Raw genomic sequence first — 20,115 nt, forward strand, 5'->3', positions numbered from 1 at the left:
CTCAGCCCTGAACCGGGAAGAGGTTGGTACTACTAGCAGGGGCTGTACTTCCCTGCTGTGGAGCTGATGAACACCTTATCAGCTCCCTTGCTGTGAAGCACAGCCCCTGCTGCTCTGCATCTGCCCGAGGCTACTACACCCATGTTAAAAAGTGGGCAAGCATTGCTCTCCCACTTTTAGAAGGGGGGAGGGCCATGGCCCAGCTGGTCCTCTCTGGTTCCGGCCCTCTTAGCTCTGCCAGGGTGTTGGGGGCCCAAATGTTCTTTGTGCCCAGGACCACAATAAATCTTAATCCGCCTCTGGCTGGAACTGTTGACTGACCAATTGAGGAGCAAAACTAGCTCGCTCTCTTAAGAGAGTTCTTAGTCAAAAGGATGCTGTGACAGGTTTCCCTCTGGGGTGCCATCTTGAACTGGGGTTCAACTGAGTCCTCCAACCCACCAGCCTGGGCTACCCCTCTGACTGTCCTGCTGTGACAAGCTGTAGACCACTCCCAGTCCTACACTCCCACCAGCATTCACACAGGCAGGGACACCCAGCTGCAGTTACACGCAGGCTGAACAGTCACTGCATGAACCAGCAATAGAGAGGCTACAGCCAAAATAATCCCAGCTTCCCAGCCTAGGACCCCAGAGCTGTACCGCCTGAACTCTGGCCCATATGAATGCATTACTGGGTTCGCCCTTCCCTCAGTGTGGAGGGGAACATGCAAGTTGAGATTTTTCACCAGACACTTCACTTAAAGATACACTGGTTTAGATTAAAACATAAAACAAGTTTATTAACTACAAGATGACATATTTTAAGTGATTATAAGCAATAGCAAACAGATCAAAGTGGATTACCTAACAAAAACAAAATTGCACATTAAGCCTAAGATACTAGAAAGACTTGATATGATCAGCAATTTCTCACCCTGATGATATAAGCAGACTTGCAGATTCTCAAGGCACATGCTGCACTTGTTTTGAACCTTGGGCTCCCCAAGTTGTTTCATATGGTGGGAACCCTTTGTTTCAAAAACAGTTCCCAACCCAGCATGTGGAAAAATACAGGTACCCAAAATGGAGAATAGTGTCATGTGGTCTGGTCACATGCTTTTGCATGCCCTTCTAAGTCATAAAAGCCATTACTCACAGAATGTCTGCAGCATTCTCAGGAAGGCTCACCAGGTGGGGGATAAGCTTCTCTTAAGACCTACTGTTTTTCCTAATGGTCCATTACCCTGAATGGGCCCTTCACAACCAGCTATCTAGACTGGAAGCATCTTGCCTAGTGGGTGTCACCCTAGTGTAACTACATTTGAAATACAGATACATAGTAAATAGTCATAACTTTATATACAAAAATGATACATGCATTCAAATAGGATAACTGTATTCAGAAAATCATAACCTTTCCAATGACACCTCACGACTCATCTTGTACAAACTGCATCATAATTATATCATAATTGTACTCCCATGATGAATATCGGGTGTAGTGTTACAGATGCCATCTTGGTAGAAGCTGAGGGGGAGGACTGGCAATACTGGGTATGCATGAAGGGAAACAGCAACAAAATTCTCCATTTTGTATATTTCCACTAAGTTGCTTTTAGGCTGTTCTATTCAAAATGGGCAGTTTCTTGTCTCTCATTCAGCCTTCAGATGTGGAAATAACAGGTTAGTTATATTTTAGAGGGAAGGCCATTTCCAAATACTACAAAGCATGTAAAATGTTAGGAAATGCTTCTGCATTTATCGATTTAGTTTGAATGAGAACATGTAAATAGAATACACTATCTATTTGAAAAATGGAAATATTCACAGTCATTTTATTTTCACAGATTGCAAGTAAAGTGACAGTGACCGTAATTTTATGATGTGTGCCCTCCATTCCCCATGTTCACCCACTCCATTTGTCATCATTTGTTGAGTTTTGCCTACATTTAGGTCCCAATCCCATTAGAGTCTCTGCCCTCTGCAGCACTTCAATTAAGTCAGTGGAATATTATCCATGCAAAGCATTTGCAGGATCATGGTCTTAGTTTCTAAGTTCTTTGGAACAGGGACATCATTACTGAGGCTGCGAGTCTGTCACGGATGTCACAGCTTGCATGACTTTCCATGACTTCTGCAGTGGCTGGTGCTGGCCCAGGGGCTGCTTGAGCCAGGCAGCCCCTGGGCCAGCAGCAGCAGTTTGGGTGTGGGAGAAGAGGCTCAGGACTTGGGGCAGGGGTTTGGGAGGTGTGGGGGTGCGCTTACCTGGGGTGGGGGGTACCCCTGGAGCTCCTAGGTGGTAGAGCGGTCTCCACACTGCCCACGCACACAGACCCTGCTCCCACTGGGCACTGCCCTGGCCTAGCCCCTGCCTATGCCACCTAGGAGCTGCAGGGATGGAGCTGATAAGAAGCCCCGCCACCACTCCCCCAGCATAAGCAGCGTCCCGGGTCATCTCCCCCAGCATCCACAGGGCCCCCAGACCACCCCGCCCGAGCACCCCCACCCAAGTTTTAGTCACAGTGAGTATTTTTAGTAAAAATCATGGACAGGTCATGGGCCATGAATTTTTGTTCATGGCCTGTGACCTGCCCAAGATTTTTACTAAAAATACCCGTGACTAAAACATAGCTTTAATCATCATTTGTCTGAAAAGCACCACACAACATTGTGGCACTGTATAAAAATTACCTGAATTGCTCCCTGAATCCATCTCAAGTAGGAAGCCAAGGCATTCCTACAGAAGAGGCCAAATCCACCATGTAACATAGAAGTAACAATCTTAAACAAATCTCTGGGAGTATCTTTGAGAGCTGACATTAACTTTGTTCAGTTGATATCAGAGTACAGCTTATCTCAACTTCTGTTAATATTGGATCTACAAAGCATTAAAGACCACAAGAGGCTATGAAGCATTTTGCAATGTTATTCTGAAAGAGCCTATGCAAAAATAGCACTGTTAACAAAATGAGCTGGTTAAAAAGAACTGCTCCAAACTAAAATTTTTGTTCATAAAGAAAGAGTGCCCATACTTACTCAGATAAAAGCCAGTATTTCCTGCAGTGTCTTTTCCACAATGGATCATGACTTGATAGCTGGTTTAATCTTCGACTTACATAGCAGCAGCTATAAATACAAGTCAGTGTTAAGTCTGATTACAAAAAGTAGTAAAATAACAAAGGACAAATGCAAGTCAAGGTATTAACTTATTTAAGATTATATGTCATGAAATGAACATTAAAGCTATAAAATTTTAACAAGTTTTAACTTCATTTTTAGGGAGTGCAAACAGTTTTAAATGTAATACAACTGTCATTAAAACATGCTGTAACAAGGCTGTCTTGTCCACATAAGCAAACAGAAGAAAACAAATGTTATAAACCATGTTACAGAATCACATTTTTAAATCCTGGTAGATACCCAAGCAAGAACAGGGTTTTCTAAAATGGTTTATGACATTTGGGGGGGGGGGCACACCCCCTCCAGCCACAAAATAGTATTATGTTTGAGACAGTTGTTTGCACACTAAGTCATTTTTTCCGCAATTTTACTTTGTTATGAAGTTTCCTCAGCTTTGGGAAATTAGCCCTTTTAAAACACCAACTATACATATCACTGGATAGACCTATCCTCTGTTTGTCTATATTGAATCAGGTCATGATCACTAGTTCCTAGACAAGTATCAACTTCCAGGCAAGTGATGGATACATTGATTCATCTTTATCCACCACAATGATGTCCAAAATAAAGTTACCTCAAAAGTTATCTATACTTTTTAGAAACTAATGATATTTTACTACTGGCAGTGTAAGACCTCTAGCACACATCTCCCAAACTGAAGTTTCCCATAACCCCACAATTTCCTTTCCCACACATAATAGACATGTGTGTAAGAAGTTAATCATCCTGTTCTCTCAGGGGATTTGTAACACTCGTGGCAAGTGCTCCTTCCACTGATCCATATGTATTCAACGTCCTGAGTGAAAGTTAACAGGTAATGGGATCTTTACAGTATAGTGCCATCCCCTACCTGTTATCCACTCGATCCTTCGGAAGAGAGGTTATAATCAGCAATTTTAACATCCATTATATGGTTATCCCACCAGGTTTTAGTAATTAGAGATACAAGGTGGGTGAAATGGGTCCAATAAAAGATATTACCTTAACCACCTTGTCTCTCTAACAGCCTGGGACCAACACAGCTACAGCAACACGGTGTACAGGTTTCAATAAGTGTCACTTAAGTCAAGTTTCCTCTCATAAGAATGTCCAGGGTTTCTTGCCTGGTACCCAAACTCGAAACGTCTTCTCTGTACACGGTTTGCCACCCCAACTCAGCGTGCTCACAGCACTGCCCAGCCGGAACTTGCACGAAACGTCTCCCTACAGCGTCCCGGGAAGCTGGAGTTGGGAGAGCAATGTTGGAGCACACAGGTGCGCAGAGGGCTGGACAGCAACCCAGTGCGGCTGTCCTGAAGCCGGGGCGGGGGGCGACGCACCTGGCCCGGCGCGGGTCGCCCCGCAGCAACACAGGACGGGGGGGAGGGGGGGCCGCACACACGCTGGGGCGCCGGCAGCGGAGAACACAACACACCTGTTGACGCCTCATTAAGGGATCGCAAAACCCACTTGCTACGCTACCCTACGCCCCTCCCCCGTCCCGGGGCCCCCTCCGCCTGCCCGGCGACGCGCCGCACAGGCGCCGAGAGAGCACCCCGCTCCCCGGCAAGCCGCCCACCCCCCCAGGGGCCGCTACCGCCGGCCAAGGCGCGTGGGCGCCCGGGACACGCCGCGCCAGGGGCGCCGCCCCAGCCCCGCAGCAGAGGGCAGGTGGCGGCGAAGGAGCGACTGGCCCCCGGCCTGCGGCCCGCAGCTCAGAGGCGCCCAGCCCCGGGGTCCCGCCCTACCTCAGGAGGTCCCGGTAGTCCAGGAAGCTCAAGATGAGCAGCAGCGGGTCGGTGGGCAGCAGCTCCAGGCTCAGGGGCTGCGGCTCCGGCTCCACGGACGCCGCCATCTTGAAAGGCCTCCCTCCCTCCGCGCCCGGCCGGGCCTGCTGCTGTTGCTGCTGCCCGGGGAGCCCCGCCCCTCACGCCGGTTTGTTATCAAACGCCGGGGGGGGGGGGGGGGGCTGGTAGGAGGAAGCTCTTAAAGGGCCCGCGCCTAACCCTGGAGCGCAGAGCGCCCTTCAGGCCAGCGGGGGCCCTGCAGGCCCGGCGGAGACTCCAAGGTGGGGGTCCTGCCCCACGCGTGGGCCGAGTCTTAAGTGCTGCTGGAACAATGTTTATGGTGGGGGCGCTGAAGACCATTGAGCCAAACCGTAAACCCTGCATATGCTGGAAACCACTTCAAGCCAGGGGGTGCTGCCACACCCCCAGCGCTCCTAGTTTCAGCAGCTGGCTTGCCCCATGGGTTGGCCCTTCTGGGGAGCTGCAGTCACAAGAGTGGGCCCTTGCTTGTGGGGCGTCTTACCAGACATGTCAAGTCTCACTCATTGGGTGTGATGGTGAGAGTCACTGGTGAGCATGAAGCCTCACTCTCACAAGACACATGCCTAAGCTTAGCTCACTCAATTTGAGTAAACAGATAAAGATTTAAAGTATTTTTACTCAGGGACTGAAAGAGACAACAATACATCTGGGGATTCCGGCACGAGGTTTGGAGCTTGGTAATGGGTACTGTGGTAAGCATGGAGACAACAGGACCTTGTTGTATACAAGAGTGTGTGAGAGGAGAGAGAGGGCTATGTTGGAGGGGTGGCTTGTGTGTGAATACTTGATGGTCCAAAAAATATGAGTTTGCCCTAAAAATGAGCAAGACTTGATCGAAAGTGTGCAGGTTCAGCAAAATACAGTTCCAAATTTAAACCACACTGGACAAATTCATGGTCTTTCATTGTCCCGATACCAGGCAAGATTTTTTTTTTAATATGAGCAATAATATGCAAACCAAATAGTATTTGTGCTGTAAAGTGTTTTTCAAATGGGTTATCACTAGCACAAGGTGATATGCAAAATAAACATATTGTTGTATTGATAAACCAGTTTTCTTTTTAGTTAGATTTATATAAAAACAAGTTTATTTTTGAATATTTCTCCTGTTCGGTCCACTGACTGTATGCCTAAATTAGGGGTTATTAATTCTGGTCCTCAGGTTTTTATTGCAACCAGCAAATGATGGTTTTTATTAAAATTAGGGCTGTCAAGCCATTCAGAATTAATTGTGATTAATTGCACTGTTAATAACAGAATACCATTTATTTAAATATTTTTGGATGTTTTCTACATTGTCAAATATATTGATTTCAATTACAACACAGAATACAAAGTGTACAGTGCTCACTTTATATTTTTATTACAAATATTTGCACTGTAAAAACAAAAGAAATAGTATTTTTCAATTCACCTAATACAAGTACAGTAATGCAGTCGCTTTATTTTGGAGACGGGTGGTGATGGTTGGGGACTCTCTCCTCAGGGGGACTAAGTCATCTATCTGCCGCCCTGACCGGGAAAACCGAGAAGTTTGCTGCTTGCCAGGAGCTAGGATTCACGATGTGACAGAGAGACTGCCGAGACTCATCAAGCCCTCGGATCGCTATCCCTTCCTGCTTCTCCACGTGGGCACCAATGATACTGCCAAGAATGACCTTGAGCGGATCACTGCAGACTACGTGGCTCTGGGAAGAAGGATAAAGGAGTTTGAGGCGCAAGTGGTCTTCTCATCCATCCTCCCCGTGGAAGGAAAAGGCCTGGGTAGAGAGCGTCGAATCGTGGAAGTCAACGAATGGCTACGCAGGTGATGTCGGAGAGAAGGCTTTGGATTCTTTGACCATGGGATGCTGTTCCAAGAAGGAGGAGTGCTAGGCAGAGACGGGCTCCACCTAACGAAGAGAAGGAAGAGCATCTTCGCAAGCAGGCTGGTTAACCTAGTGAGGAGGGCTTTAAACTCGGTTCACCGGGGGAAGGAGACCAAAGCCCTGAGGGAAGTGGGATACCGGGAGGAAGCACGAGCAGGAGCGCACGAGGGGGCAGGGCTCCTGCCTCATACTGAGAAAGAGGGACGATCAGCGAGTTACCTCAAGTCCCTATACACAAATGCAAGAAGCCTGGGAAACAAAGCAGGGAGAACTGGAAGTCCTAGCACAGTCAAGGAATTATGATGTGATTGGAATAACAGAGACTTGGTGGGATAACTCACATGACTGGAGTACTGTCATGGATGGATATAAACTGTTCAGGAAGGACAGGCAGGGCAGAAAAGGTGGGGGAGTTGCACTGTATGTAAGGGAGCAGTATGACTGCTCAGAGCTCAAGTATGAAACTGCAGAAAACCTGAGTGTCTCCGGATTAAGTTTAGAAGTGTGAGCAACAAGGGTGATGTCGTGGTGGGAGTCTGCTACAGACCACCGGACCAGGGGGATGAGGTGGACGAGGCTTTCTTCCGGCAACTCACGGAAGTTACTAGATCGCAGGCCCTGGTTCTCATGGGAGACTTCAATCACCCTGATATCTGCTGAGAGAGCAATATAGCGGTGCACAGACAATCCAGGAAGTTTTTGGAAAATGTAGGGGACAATTTCCTGGTGCAAGTGCTAGAGGAACCAACTAGGGGCAGAGCTCTTCTCGACCTGCTGCTCACAAACCGGGAAGAATTAGTAGGGGAAGCAAAAGTGGATGGGAACCTGGGAGGCAGTGACCATGAGATGGTCGAGTTCAGGATCCTGACACAGGGAAGAAAGGAGAGCAGCAGAATACAGACCCTGGACTTCAGAAAAGCAGACTTTGACTGCCTCAGGGACCTGATGGGCAGGATCCCCTGGGAGAATAACATGAGGGGGAAAGGAGTCCAGGAGACCTGGCTGTATTTTAAAGAATCCATATTGAGGTTACAGGGACAAACCATCCCGATGTGTAGAAAAAACAGTAAATATGGCAGGCGACCAGCTTGGCTTAACAGTGAAATCCTTGCTGATCTTAAACACAAAAAAGAAGCTTACAAGAAGTGGAAGATTGGACAAATGACCAGGGAAGAGTATAAAAATATTGCTCGGGCATGCAGGAGTGAAATCAGGAAGGCCAAATTACACCTGGAGTTGCAGCTAGGAAGAGATGTTAAGAGTAACAAGAAGGGTTTCTTCAGGTATGTTAGCAAACAAGAAGAAAGTCAAGAAAAGCGTGGGCCCCTTATTGAATGAGGGAGGCAACCTAGTGACAGAGGATGTGGAAAAAGCTAATGTACCCAAAGCTTTTTTTCCCTCTGTCTTCACGAACAAGGTCAGCTCCCAGACTACTGCACTGGGCAGCACAGCATGGGGAGGAGGTGACCAGCCCTCTGTGGAGAAAGAAGTGGTTCGGGACTATTTAGAAAAGCTGGACGAGCACAGATCCATGGGGCCGGATGCGCTGCATCTAAGAGTGCTAAAAGGAGTTGGCGGATGTGATTGCAGAGCCATTGGCCATTATCTTTGAAAACTCATGGCGATCGGGGGAAGTCCCGGACGACTGGAAAAACGCTAATGTAGCACCCATCTTTAAAAAAGGGAAGAAGAAGGATCCTGGGAACTACAGGCCAGTCAGCCTCACCTCAGTCCCTGGAAAAATCATGGAGCAGGTCCACAAGGAATCAATTCTGAAGCACTTAGAGGAGAGGAAAGTGATCAGGAACAGTCAGCATGGATTCACAAAGGGCAAGTGATGCCTGACTAATCTAATTGCCTTCTATGATGAAATAACTGGCTCTGTGGATGAGGGGAAAGCAGTGGACATGTTATTCCTTGACGTTAGCAAAGCTTTTGACATGGTCTCCCACAGTATTCTTGCCAGCAAGTTAAAGAAGTATGGGCTGGATGAATGGACTATAAGGTGGATAGAAAGTTGGCTAGATTGTCAGGCTCAATGGGTAGTGATCAATGGCTCCATGTCTAGTTGGCAGCCGGTATCAAGTGGAGTGCCCCAAAGGTTGGTCCTCGGGCCGGTTTTGTTCAGTATCTTCATAAATGATCTGGAGGATGGTGTGGATTGCACCCTCAGCAAGTTTGCAGATGACACTAAACTGGGAGGAGAGGTAGATACGCTGGAGGGTAGGGATAGGATATAGAGGGACCTAGACAAATTAGAGGACTGGGCCAAAAGAAATCTGATGAGGTTCAACAAGGACAAGTGCAGAGTCCTGCACTTAGGACAGAAGAATCCCATGCACCGCTACAGACTAGGGACCAAATGGCTCGGCAGCAGTTCTGCAGAAAAGGACCTAGGGGTTACAGTGGACGAAAAGCTGGATATGAGTCAACAGTGTGCCCTTGTTGCCAAGAAGGCCAATGGCATTTTGGGATGTATATATACGGGCATTGCCAGCAGATCGAGGGACGTGATCGTTCCCCTCTATTCGACATTGGTGAGGCCTCATCTGGAGTACTGTGTACAGTTTTGGGCCCCACACTACAAGAAGGATGTGGAAAAATTGGAAAGTCCAGCGGAGGGCAACAAAAATGATTAGGGGACTGGAACACATGACTTATGAGGAGAGGCTGAGGGAACTGGGATTGTTCAGTCTGCGGAAGAGACGAATGAGGGGGGGTTTGATAGCTGCTTTCAACTACCTGAAAGGGGGTTCCAAAAAGGATGGATCTAGGCTGTTCTCAGTGGTAGCTGATGACAGAACAAGGAGTAATGGTCTCAAGTTGCAGTGGGGGAGGTTTAGGTTGGATATTAGGAAAAACTTTTTCACTAGGAGGGTGGTGAAACACTGGAATGTGTTACCTAGGGAGGTGGTGGAATCTCCTTCCTTAGATATTTTTAAGGTCAGGCTTGACAAAGCCCTGGCTGGGCTGATTTAGTTGGGGATTGGTCCTGCTTTGAGAAGGGGGTTGGACTAGATGACCTCCTGAGGTCCCTTCCAACCCTGATATTCTATGATTCTATGAAAGTTGAACTTAAAAATATAGAATTATGTACAAAAAACCTGCATTTAAAAATAAAACTATGTAAAACTTTAGAACCTACAAGTCCACTCAGTCCTACTTCTTGTTCAGCCAGTCGCTCAGACAAACAAGTTTGGTTACAAATTGCAGGAGATAATGCTTCCTGCTTCTTGTTTACAATGTCACCTGAAAGTGAGAACAGGCATTCACATGGCACTGTTTTAGCCAGCATCACAAGATATTTACATGCCAGATGCGCGAGAGATCCATATGTCCCTTCATGCTTCAACCACCATTTCAGAGGACATGCGTCCATGCTGATGGTCCATAATGATCCAAAGCAGAGCAGACCGACGCATGTTCATTTTCATCATCTGAGTCAGATACCACCAGCAGAAGGTTGATTTTCTTTTTTGGTGATTCAGGTTCTGTAGTTTCCACATCAGAGTGTTGCTCTTTTAAGATTTCTGAAAGCATGCATCCCTCTCAGCTTTTGGATTGCACTTCAGATTCTTAAACCTTGGGTCAAAAATAGCTTTAGCTATTTTTAGAAATCTCACACTGGTACCTTCTTTGTGTTTTGTCAAATCTGCTGTGAAAGTATTCTTAAAATGAACATGTCCTGGGTCAACATCTGAGACTGCTATTACATGAAATATATGGCAGAATGCGGGTAAAACACAGAGCAGGAGACATACAATTCTCCCGCAAAGAGTTCAGTCACAAGTTTAATTAACACATTATTTTTGTAGTGAGCATCATCAGGATGGAAGCATATCCTCTGAAATGGTGGCCGAAGCATAAAGGGGCGTACGAATGTTTAGCATATCTGGCATGTAAATACCTTGCAATGCCGGCTACAAAAGTGCCAGGCAAAAGCCTGTTCTCACTTTCAGGTAACATTGTAAATAAGAAGCAGGCAGCAGTATCTCCCAATAATGTAAACTAGCTTGTTTGTTTTAGCAATTGGCTGAACAAGAAGCAGGACTGAATGGACTTGTAGGCTCTAAAGTTTTACATTGTTTTGTTTTCGAGTGCGGTCATGTAACAAAAAAATTCTACATTTGTAAGTTACACTTTCACGGTAAAGCTATTGCACTACAGTATTTGTATGAGGTGAATTGAAAAATACTATTATTTATTTTTATCATTTTTACAGTGCAAATATTTGTAATAAAAAATAATAATATAAAGTGAGCACTATACACTTTATATTCTGTGTTGTAATAGAAATCAGTATATTTGAAAATGTAAAGAAATATGCAAAAATATTTAATAAATTTCAATTGGTATTCTATTGTTTAACAGTGCGATTAATCGCAATTAATTTTTTTGAGTTAATCCAGTGAGTTAACTGCGATTAATTGACAGCCCTAATTAAAATCCACTAATTTGCACTGCTTATAGAATTCTCACATGCCCTAGACTTTAGTATGAATTAGGACATTTATGCAGTATTAAGCAGTGTACATTTTAAAACTATTAAGAGCTGGTTGGATTAAAAATCTGGGCAATTGGTTGTCATCAAAGACCAAAGATGAGAGTCCCTATCTTAACCAATGACCTAACGCACTTCCTGGAAAGTGTCACAATTGGCCTTGAATCTCACTCTTTAGGGATGTAAATTTAACTCTTAAGGACAGCCAACCCTTGGCATCTCTTCCTGGCAGAGCCTCCCAGGCCAGACATGCCCGCTGTCATTGCATCTCAGTCCCATCCAGTTGGCACCCCACTAACCATGAGGCCACTAATGGTTCCTGCCAGTCGGGGCAAGGCGCACACAAGGGAAGGAAGGGGGTGATAGGAACAGGGCAGGGGAGAAGAGGGTAACAATGGCAGATGAGGAGTGACACTGAGGTGAAAGAGACTGTGAGGGAGAGGGAGAGTTGGAGCAAACAGCTAATCAGTACAGGGGAAAGAAATCCAGTTAAAACTGAAGAAAGTTCTGCAAATATCCAGAAGTCCCTGTTTTGGCTGCTACTGGTCCTACGCATCTCTGATTTACACTTGTTTTACACTGGTGTAACCCCATTTACTTCAATGGAGATAACTCCTATTCATACTGGTGCAAGTGAAAAGAGAATCAAGTCACTTTTGTACTCAGGATAAAAGACATCAGAACTTCGGATAACCAGGAGTTAGAGATAACTGGTGTTCAGATTATCAAAGTTGGACTCCTCCACATTAAATTGTGTTTTGCTTTTAAGGGACAGGGTAATTAAGCCTCCCACCCCTCCCAAAATTAAAATGTATAATAAATTGATCTCTCTTGGACTACCCCAGCCAGTGAGCATGCATAATCATAAATATGAGTAGGATCAGACCCACTGAAGTGCTCATCGCCTCCAAGAACAGGCTCCAAATAAGAGCACCAAGCCACTGACGTTGCTTCATAGCATTATTCCTATATTTAGCACACCCACAAGAGTTACCTTTAGAAATGTAGTAGAGCGGATCCCATGCAAGACAGTCCTCAACATGAATATTTTTCAACCTTTCTCAGGTCTGCTATTTGACTGTAGGTCGCATTGGGCAGTTATCCATGATTAGAATCCACTGGGTTTGAAATGATAATAAGAGCAATTGATAGTACACCTCCAAATTCATGAATTAAATAAATTAAATTAAAGTGATGAAATTGTGGAAGATTGGAAACAAATACAAATATAACGTATTTTAGAATTTTTAAATGTGTATATCTTCCACATTATATAAGAACCAAATTTTCTTCTCAAAGTTTTAAAAACATTGTGACTACTAGATATTGTAGTCATAATAACCAAAATAAATTTATAATTCTGTAGTCCCATGCAACCAAGGATCTCAAAGCATTTACAAGCAGTGAATGAAGTCTCATAACTATCCTGTGAGGTAGATAAATATGATTATGCCAGTTTTGCAGAAGGGGAAAAGAGGTGAGAGGTTTTTCGCAGGAGTGGGTGGGTGAGATTTTGTGGCCTGCGTTGTGCAGGAGGTCAGACTAGATGATTATAATGGTCCCTTCTGACCTTAATATCTACGAATCTATGAATCTATGACTAGTGTGACTGAATTTGAGAAAACTATAACACAGTGTGCATCCACACTAGCCATCTATTTGCAGTCACCCAGTGCATCATAATCCACAGCATTCTCCGAAAGTGTCACAGGGGGTGTGAATTGTTGCACCTAACTCACATAGGTGCTGGGACTACGGGTATGGGGGGTGCTGTAGCACCCCCTGACTTGAAGTGGTTTCCATTATATACAGAGTTTACAGTTTTGTTCAATGGTTCTCAGGATCCACACTATAAAAAGCTTCCAAGAGTCAGTGCATAATATCTGTGGTCTATATTATTTGCAGTTCTCACATTTTTGGTTCCTTCCAATGCATGATTCTGTCCAGCACAAGGATCCACACATGCACCCAAAAGAACAAGAAATAAGCCCTAGTATGATCTCATGCTGCCAATATAGATGCCATGGCAGAGAGTCACCAACCTCCCTCTGAAGCCCTCAACTTTGGGCCTGGAAACCCAAATTATTATGAAGAGCTCAAGGAGGTAAGAAGCTTGATGTCCTGTCCATGCATGCATTCAGTAATTTTATCAATTTAATTTCCTTGCTATTCTATTTGCTCTCTTTTCTGTTGTTCATTTTGTAGGGCGGAGTTCCCTATATATATTTATTCATACTTACTTATGCTTGTTTCACTGTTCACATTTGAATTTATTGTATTTGTATTAAAATAATTAAGTTATAAGGCATTTTGGACAATGGAACCCATCTTTTAAAATGGAGTCCAGTTTTGGTTGTTTACAACTCACTTTTTCGCACCTTTTCATTTGGCGGGAAACAGGGTTTGCTGCAGAAACTGCCTCTGAGGAGACTGGATCAAACCAGTCTGGACTAGAACTTTCGCGACACAAAAGGCATAAAAGGGCTGCATACCCTATCAGGGGGGCTGTCCGTCTGAGAGGCAGCTAGTGACTGTCACGTTTGCGCGGACATCGAAGACTTCCTTCCCACCGATCTGGGTATCTTCCACCTGAATCCACTTACTTTGTTCCTGGTTCCAGTGATTGCCTACACCAGCAGTCTCCTAGTTCCTGGTTCCAACACAGTGAACGCCTTGAGCTCCAAAAATAACCCAGGGTTTACTTATTTTTTATGGAGCATGCATAATGTACTAGATATTGTACAAAACATAGAGAAAAACAGGGTCCTTGCATTCAGGAGCTTACATATTAATTAGTCAAATAATGCTGAACAAAAACATAATACACTGGTTAATCAGTGAGTAGCCTCATCTGAGAGCAATGCACATATCTTTTTTTTTTAATATGCATATTTGTCTTCATTGGACTAACATTGACAAGAGTTGTGAAAGACATTTCAAATGACATTCTGCACAAGAAAGTTATTTGCATACTCAATTTGGGTCAAGGAAACAATAATGAACTGTTAGGAATATTTATAATTTTATTTTAGTTACAGCATTTGTCACTTTGGGTGATTTATGGTGCTAATAGGATGATAGGGTCCAGAGTGTCTGTCAGCTGTAAAAGGCCCCCATTAAAAGCAAGGCTTAAAGCAGTATTATTTTCATGATCTCTTGGAGAGTGCTTGGGCTAGATTTATGCATGAATTTAGTACTGGATTGAAAGTCCTGGAGAATGACGGTCCTTTTTTTATCCAGTGAACAGGTGCAGTGACCTGCAGTGGCTCATTACTGTGCTTCCTCTCTGACCCAAGGGGACCAATTGTTCAAGCAAGCTTGCAACTTACTTTTCAGGTACACTTATTCTTTGCTGCAGTTTTCAACAAGGGTACCAATTAGTCCCAAATGGGATGATATTTTTTGGAGATTCAGACACCTGTCCAGTGGGAACAAGCCCGAGCCCACCTAACAGTCGTCAGACAGTGAAAACTTCAGGTTACTTACAGCTTGGGCTGGATTTGACAAGGTGACATAGAGCTAAAGGGCTCCAGAGCCCATTAACAATCCCCTAAGTCATTCATTCCCACTGAGGGCTCCTCTTTTGAAGTTCCCAGGGGCACTCATATGACCTCTGTTTATCTCCTCTGGTAAAAACTCTTATCTGTCTTACACAGACCTCGCCACTTTTCCTAGTAGTACTCAAAACAGTTATTACAATGTAAACAAACTGTGCATGCTGGTACTCATTCTCAGTTCCCTTATCAACTGAACAGCATGCTCCTCATACACATATTGGGTCAAATTTACCCGTCATCTAACTCTAGGGATTTCAGAGAAGATATCCCTGGGCTCATTTGCTCACTCACCTCCTGAGCATACATAAAATGTAACAACAATATTGTAAACCACATGTCTGCGTGGCCCTTCAGACTACAAGGGTGTGAAAAGCAGCACACATTAATGCGCTGTAATTTAGGTGGAAACTAAAAGATAGCTAGTTCACGTTAACATAGCCCTCTTGAAACGGGACTATGTGACTTTTAGCCTGTGTCTACATTTGGTAGTTACAGTGCAGCATGCAAGTGCACACTGTAGTTCACAGCCCTGTAGTCTGCACTGTGGTGCTGTCGTCTAGACATAGAAATAGAATTCCCCCTTGATCTGATGTGACCTTGTTTTGATGAACCGTGCTATCCATCTTAGACATTTTAAGGAGCTATCACCTTAGTGGTGTCTAAGCACCACTACATGCAGCTCTCTGATTACTGAGGGATCCCGACTGGCAGGAGGCCAGTTGTCTCATGTCCATTTTGGAATGTTCCATTTTAATTAGGATAATCATTCTTTTTTAAAAAAAGGTAAACAAAATAACTGAATCTCAAAGTACTGGGAGGTTAGAAATAGCTGGTTAAAAGCTTTGTTGAAATACATTGGTAATGATATATAGTGTAAAGGGCAGAACATAATGCTAAATGGGAACAAACTCACCCCATACTAAAGTCAGGGGACTGTATAAATCAAAACATTAGGGACTAAAGTTGAGAGCTAAACTCCCCAGCAGGACTTTTGTATGGCTTCTTGCCAGCCAGGGGAAAGGTGCCTGCTCAGCTAAGATGCTGGAAGAGAGGTTAGCTAAAGCTACTGGAAGAGCTATACCAAAGGAACTACCTGCTCCAACAGATACAGACCAGAGCCCAGTCTGCTAATACTAAGCAGGGGAAAAAGTTCTTCTCGCTACTGACACCATATGTCATAGAGACCAACTCTCTGGGTTGCCTTTATAAAAAAAACAGGTGCTAACTATAAATTATACCATAAGGGTCTTATCCTACAATAAAGTGATGATCACTGTCACTTCCTGAACTGTGCTACTTCTTCTGCAGTTGCCTTTTTTAAAAAATCCTGCTTCTTGTGCCTCAGCTTCCAATTGGTTAACCTGCTGCACCTGTGCTTCCAGCAGGGCTTGGCTAATCTGGCCCATGCAGTCATTAGTAGCCTGGCAACTGTCTACAGTAGCTTTTACACAGGAGTAATGTTTTTGCTATTTTATGTTTTAGACAGAAAGCTGAAGGATTAAAAAAAGAAAACAAAAGCCTGGCCTGCCTTTCATATTACACTCACCTTTTTCACTCACAAACTAACCGCACAAAACAAGAAGGAGAACTGAATGTGGTAGAACAAAGGTCCCTATCCACTGATTCTAGTAGCTATGTTACAACATCCCCATTGCTGGGCACCTACATGTAACTAAAATCCCTAGGGCTAAATTCATCCCTCATTATTAACTTCAAGTGAGCTACACCAAGAATAAATCTGACCAGTATAACAAAGTCTCAGGGTACATTAGGAATCCAGTGGAGATAGTCAGAGACTGTTTTGTTTTTTCACAAAAACAATTAATTGTTTTTTGTTGAAAAACCAAACACATTTTGGCTGAAAACCAAAAATTTGGGTTTAATTTTTTAACATGAAGTGCTTTCAGCATAAAATCTTGTTTAGTCAAAAACCCACTTTTCCATTGAAAAACAGTTTATATAGAAAATGTTTGTCCAGCTCTCATACAGAGTAAAGTCTGAGATGGAGTCTTTAGCAGCAGTATCTATTTCAGCTGTTTCACACTCCTGGCTAGGAACACAGATTAAGGGTTTGTAAGCATTACAACAAACAATGAATACATGACTACAATTAGGTGGTGGGGGAGAATCAAGTAGTACATATAATCATAAAAAATAACATAAAATTGGTCTGTTTATTCTAGCAGAAGGGGGTTCTCTAGTTCACGGTATGGGTGCCAGAACCCTTAAACTTCAGCACGTCTCTCAGCCATATCACTTTAAGGGCAATGAACTGTCTTATACAAGAAGTGTATCATGAGAAGTCCACGTATTCTCACAGAGATTTAGTCTTTAAGTCTGCTAACACTTACGCATGTGCTTAACTTTACATACTATTAGTTCCACTGAAGTCAATGGTTTTTATCAAGTGCTTGTCATGCTAGTATCTGAGCATGTATTATTAATAATTTTTATATTTAATTTGCTAAAAGCCTCCATTAAAAATGTTCGGAGGTCCTTGGATGGACTGTGTCATGCAATGTACTTTTATTAAATGATACTGTCAGAGCTTTTCTGGTTTATTAGGTACCTTTCACAGAGACACCTTCTCATTAGGCTGGAACAGAACAGCTCCCAGCAGGATGACACAGCCTGTTTATGATTAATCTTAAATTTATATCAGCTTACCATTCATCTATTTGATACTACCTTTGAATCATAATTTAATGGCCTTATCTTAAATGTTCTCTGATACAGTGTCTCAATCTCTCTTTTTTATATCTTTGTGTAGTTTCTTTTTTTGTCATGGAACAGAAGGTTGGATGAATTGTTCCAGTGTCCATTAAAATTTCCTTTTGCCTGCTGTGCAGTGTCTTCTAGGAAGGAGATGAACCTGCTGCAAATGAAATCAGTTGAGGCTGCATTGTATTTATAGAGCGGCAGAAATCTTTGTAGATTATTTTTTCCAAGAATCATGAATCTCCTTCAGTGTTACAAGTCACTGTAATCAATTAATAGGAGTAATATTTTCATTTTCAATTAAAATACGGGCCATGCACAGTCTGTGTGCATCTTAGCAGATGTTTAAAAGCATTGGCTCTCAGAGGTGAAATGTTACCTTATATCTGATGGGGGTGGTGAGAGGGTGTTTCAGGAGCGGAAAGACATGTTAAAGTGCAGCACTTCAGACTGTCTTCTTTTCTGAATTTACAGCATTAGACTGGCAGCTGTATAAATGAATGATAGACTGCAATGTTCTTTTCCAAGCAGGCTATGAAATGAGGGAGCCTTCAGTTTTGTGCTGATGTGTCCCGAATTCAAATAATTTGTTTCTTGGGTATAATGACAATTGGAAGCACAGTATTACCTTGAGAAAAGAGATGGGAGAGATAGCTGCAGTACCCTGTACTCATGAAAGATATTGCATTAGCAACTGCTTCCCAATTACTCTCTCCACTGAAAACTCTATTATGCTGGGCTCTTATTGCCTTTATTCAAGGGCACAAAATTAAAAAGTGATATTGCTGGCACTACTCTCATCTTCCTACCATGACATTGAATAATTGGACAATGAAAGAAAATGTTGAATGATGCTGATATTAAACACATCTAAAGGACAATGCACCTGAACATCAGCTGATGAAGTAATGTCCACATTATTACGCATTCCCTTCTACTACTTTAAAATAAATTGTTTTTATTTTTGTTGTTGGTGATGGAACATTTTCTTTTCCTGTAATTGCTGGAGAGATGCCCTGTTTTAAGGAATATACTTGTGAAAGGGATGTGGGTGAGATGCTTCTCAAGTTAACACCCTCACTGTATTGGTCCTTTCTGTTAAAGGAGTAGGACATCTACTGCCTTTTTCACATGGATCTAGGGAATCAAATTCACTAATGACTTCAGGGTGGTGTAAGTTACACTTTGGTGAGTCAAAAAACTGGTGTAAATTGTGAAGGATAACTTGCATCAATTTGGCATACATTGGGTGAGCAAAATGAGTGTAACCTACACACAGAGGGGTAAGAAGTGGGGAGTTTAGAAGCAAAAAGGAACTGGCAGGAATGTGTACAATTAGGTTTCTTGTAGGGTCCGGTGGGGTGGAACATGCATTATTTTACACGTTACAGTTGTTTTTTAATTACCTCCTCTCCTCTCACACCTTCCCTCCCCCAACACACACATGCATATTCCTTGCTCCATGGTGTGTAAGGACATATTGACATGGGAAAGTTTTACCAGTTATATTGGTATGGGTATAAACATACAGTTATACCACTATAACCCCCTTATTCTGGTTTAAGAGAGTCTTTTTACAGTTTAGCTTAAACCTTTTCCTAGGTGACAAGCTAAACCAAAAAACTGACCTTATATGAGAATAAATGTCCACAGAGAGGGGTAGGGAGGAAGGGTTGTGTTATATTATTATAACTATATCTAACTAAATTCATATTTTAGGTTATACTGAAAAATCTTTCCCCTGTTAACAAGAAACTTTACAAAAGTCAGTAAGTGTTATTATCCCTGTTTTACAGATAGGAAGTTTAGGATGATGTAAATATTCCACCGAATATTTAAGTGACTTGCCAAAAGTCATACACAAAATCACTCTCAGAGGTAGAAACAGAATACAGATCTTCTGACTACCAGAACCTGTTGTAAACACTAAAACCACATCATTTCCATGGACAATTGAAATCATTATTCAACATCAATCTATTCAATATCAATCTAGCTAGTAATAAAATTATTTATATTAGTATTTCAGACAAACATCTATATGAGACAGGATCTCTGAAATTAGTCCTCCTTTTTAAGGGATGCCCAATGTATGAGTCAAACTCACAAATTATACACCATTAAATGAGTAGGAAATAATTATCAAAGCTTTCACTTCTTTGGAGATCATTATCTCGATGCTGCTTTCACCACACTGATCAGTTTTATACTGATGTAACGCCATGAACTTCAATGGAATTATTCATCCTGGATTTACATCATCCTAAATGAGATCTGAATCCACTAAGTACCTCTTTTGTAGCAATACAGAGAAGCCAAAAACACAGTGCTTATTTCTGTCAAAGTGAATCTAACTTTGTTATGTGTTTCTGCTAATGTAGTCATAACTGTCAACCAAGGTTCTTAAGTAGCAACAATCTACAGCCTAATGAAAACACATGGAAACCAGTCAGGGGTCCCTCAGCCAGCAGGTAAGTCTGACACACCAAAGGTCCAGAATGC

General features: G+C 43.1%; 1 protein-coding gene and 1 long non-coding RNA gene across 9 annotated transcripts in view; one reads left to right on the forward strand and one right to left on the reverse strand.

The window, feature by feature from the left end:
• FBXO3 (F-box protein 3) overlaps positions 1-5,078 on the reverse strand; it is a 59,834-nt gene extending 54,756 nt beyond the window's left edge. For 6 of the 7 annotated variants that reach the window (XR_012159382.1, XR_012159383.1, XM_073347909.1 and 3 more), the window contains exons 1-2: positions 4,889-5,077; positions 3,018-3,107 (exon numbers count right to left, since the gene is read on the reverse strand). Coding sequence is in view for 5 of the 7 variants with exons in the window: in XM_073347909.1 (XP_073204010.1) it covers positions 3,018-3,107; positions 4,889-4,995 (197 nt within the window). In the remaining 2 variants the exon portion in view is untranslated. Of the gene's footprint in view, positions 1-3,017; positions 3,108-4,888 lie in introns of all 7 variants that reach the window. The other variant, XM_073347906.1, reaches the window with a different exon arrangement.
• Positions 5,079-11,224: 6,146 nt separating this feature from the next.
• Positions 11,225-18,235, forward strand: LOC140912816 (uncharacterized). 2 transcript variants are annotated; one of them, XR_012159388.1, is made up of 3 exons: positions 11,225-13,442; positions 14,579-14,674; positions 17,461-18,235. It is a non-coding gene; the product is annotated as an uncharacterized lncRNA (long non-coding RNA). The 2 variants fall into 2 exon arrangements; XR_012159387.1 differs by having other exon boundaries at positions 14,579-18,235.
• Positions 18,236-20,115: the final 1,880 nt, after the last annotated feature.

Source organism: Lepidochelys kempii, chromosome 6 (genome assembly GCF_965140265.1).
Source record: "Lepidochelys kempii isolate rLepKem1 chromosome 6, rLepKem1.hap2, whole genome shotgun sequence".
Classification (NCBI taxonomy): domain Eukaryota; kingdom Metazoa; phylum Chordata; order Testudines; family Cheloniidae; genus Lepidochelys; species Lepidochelys kempii.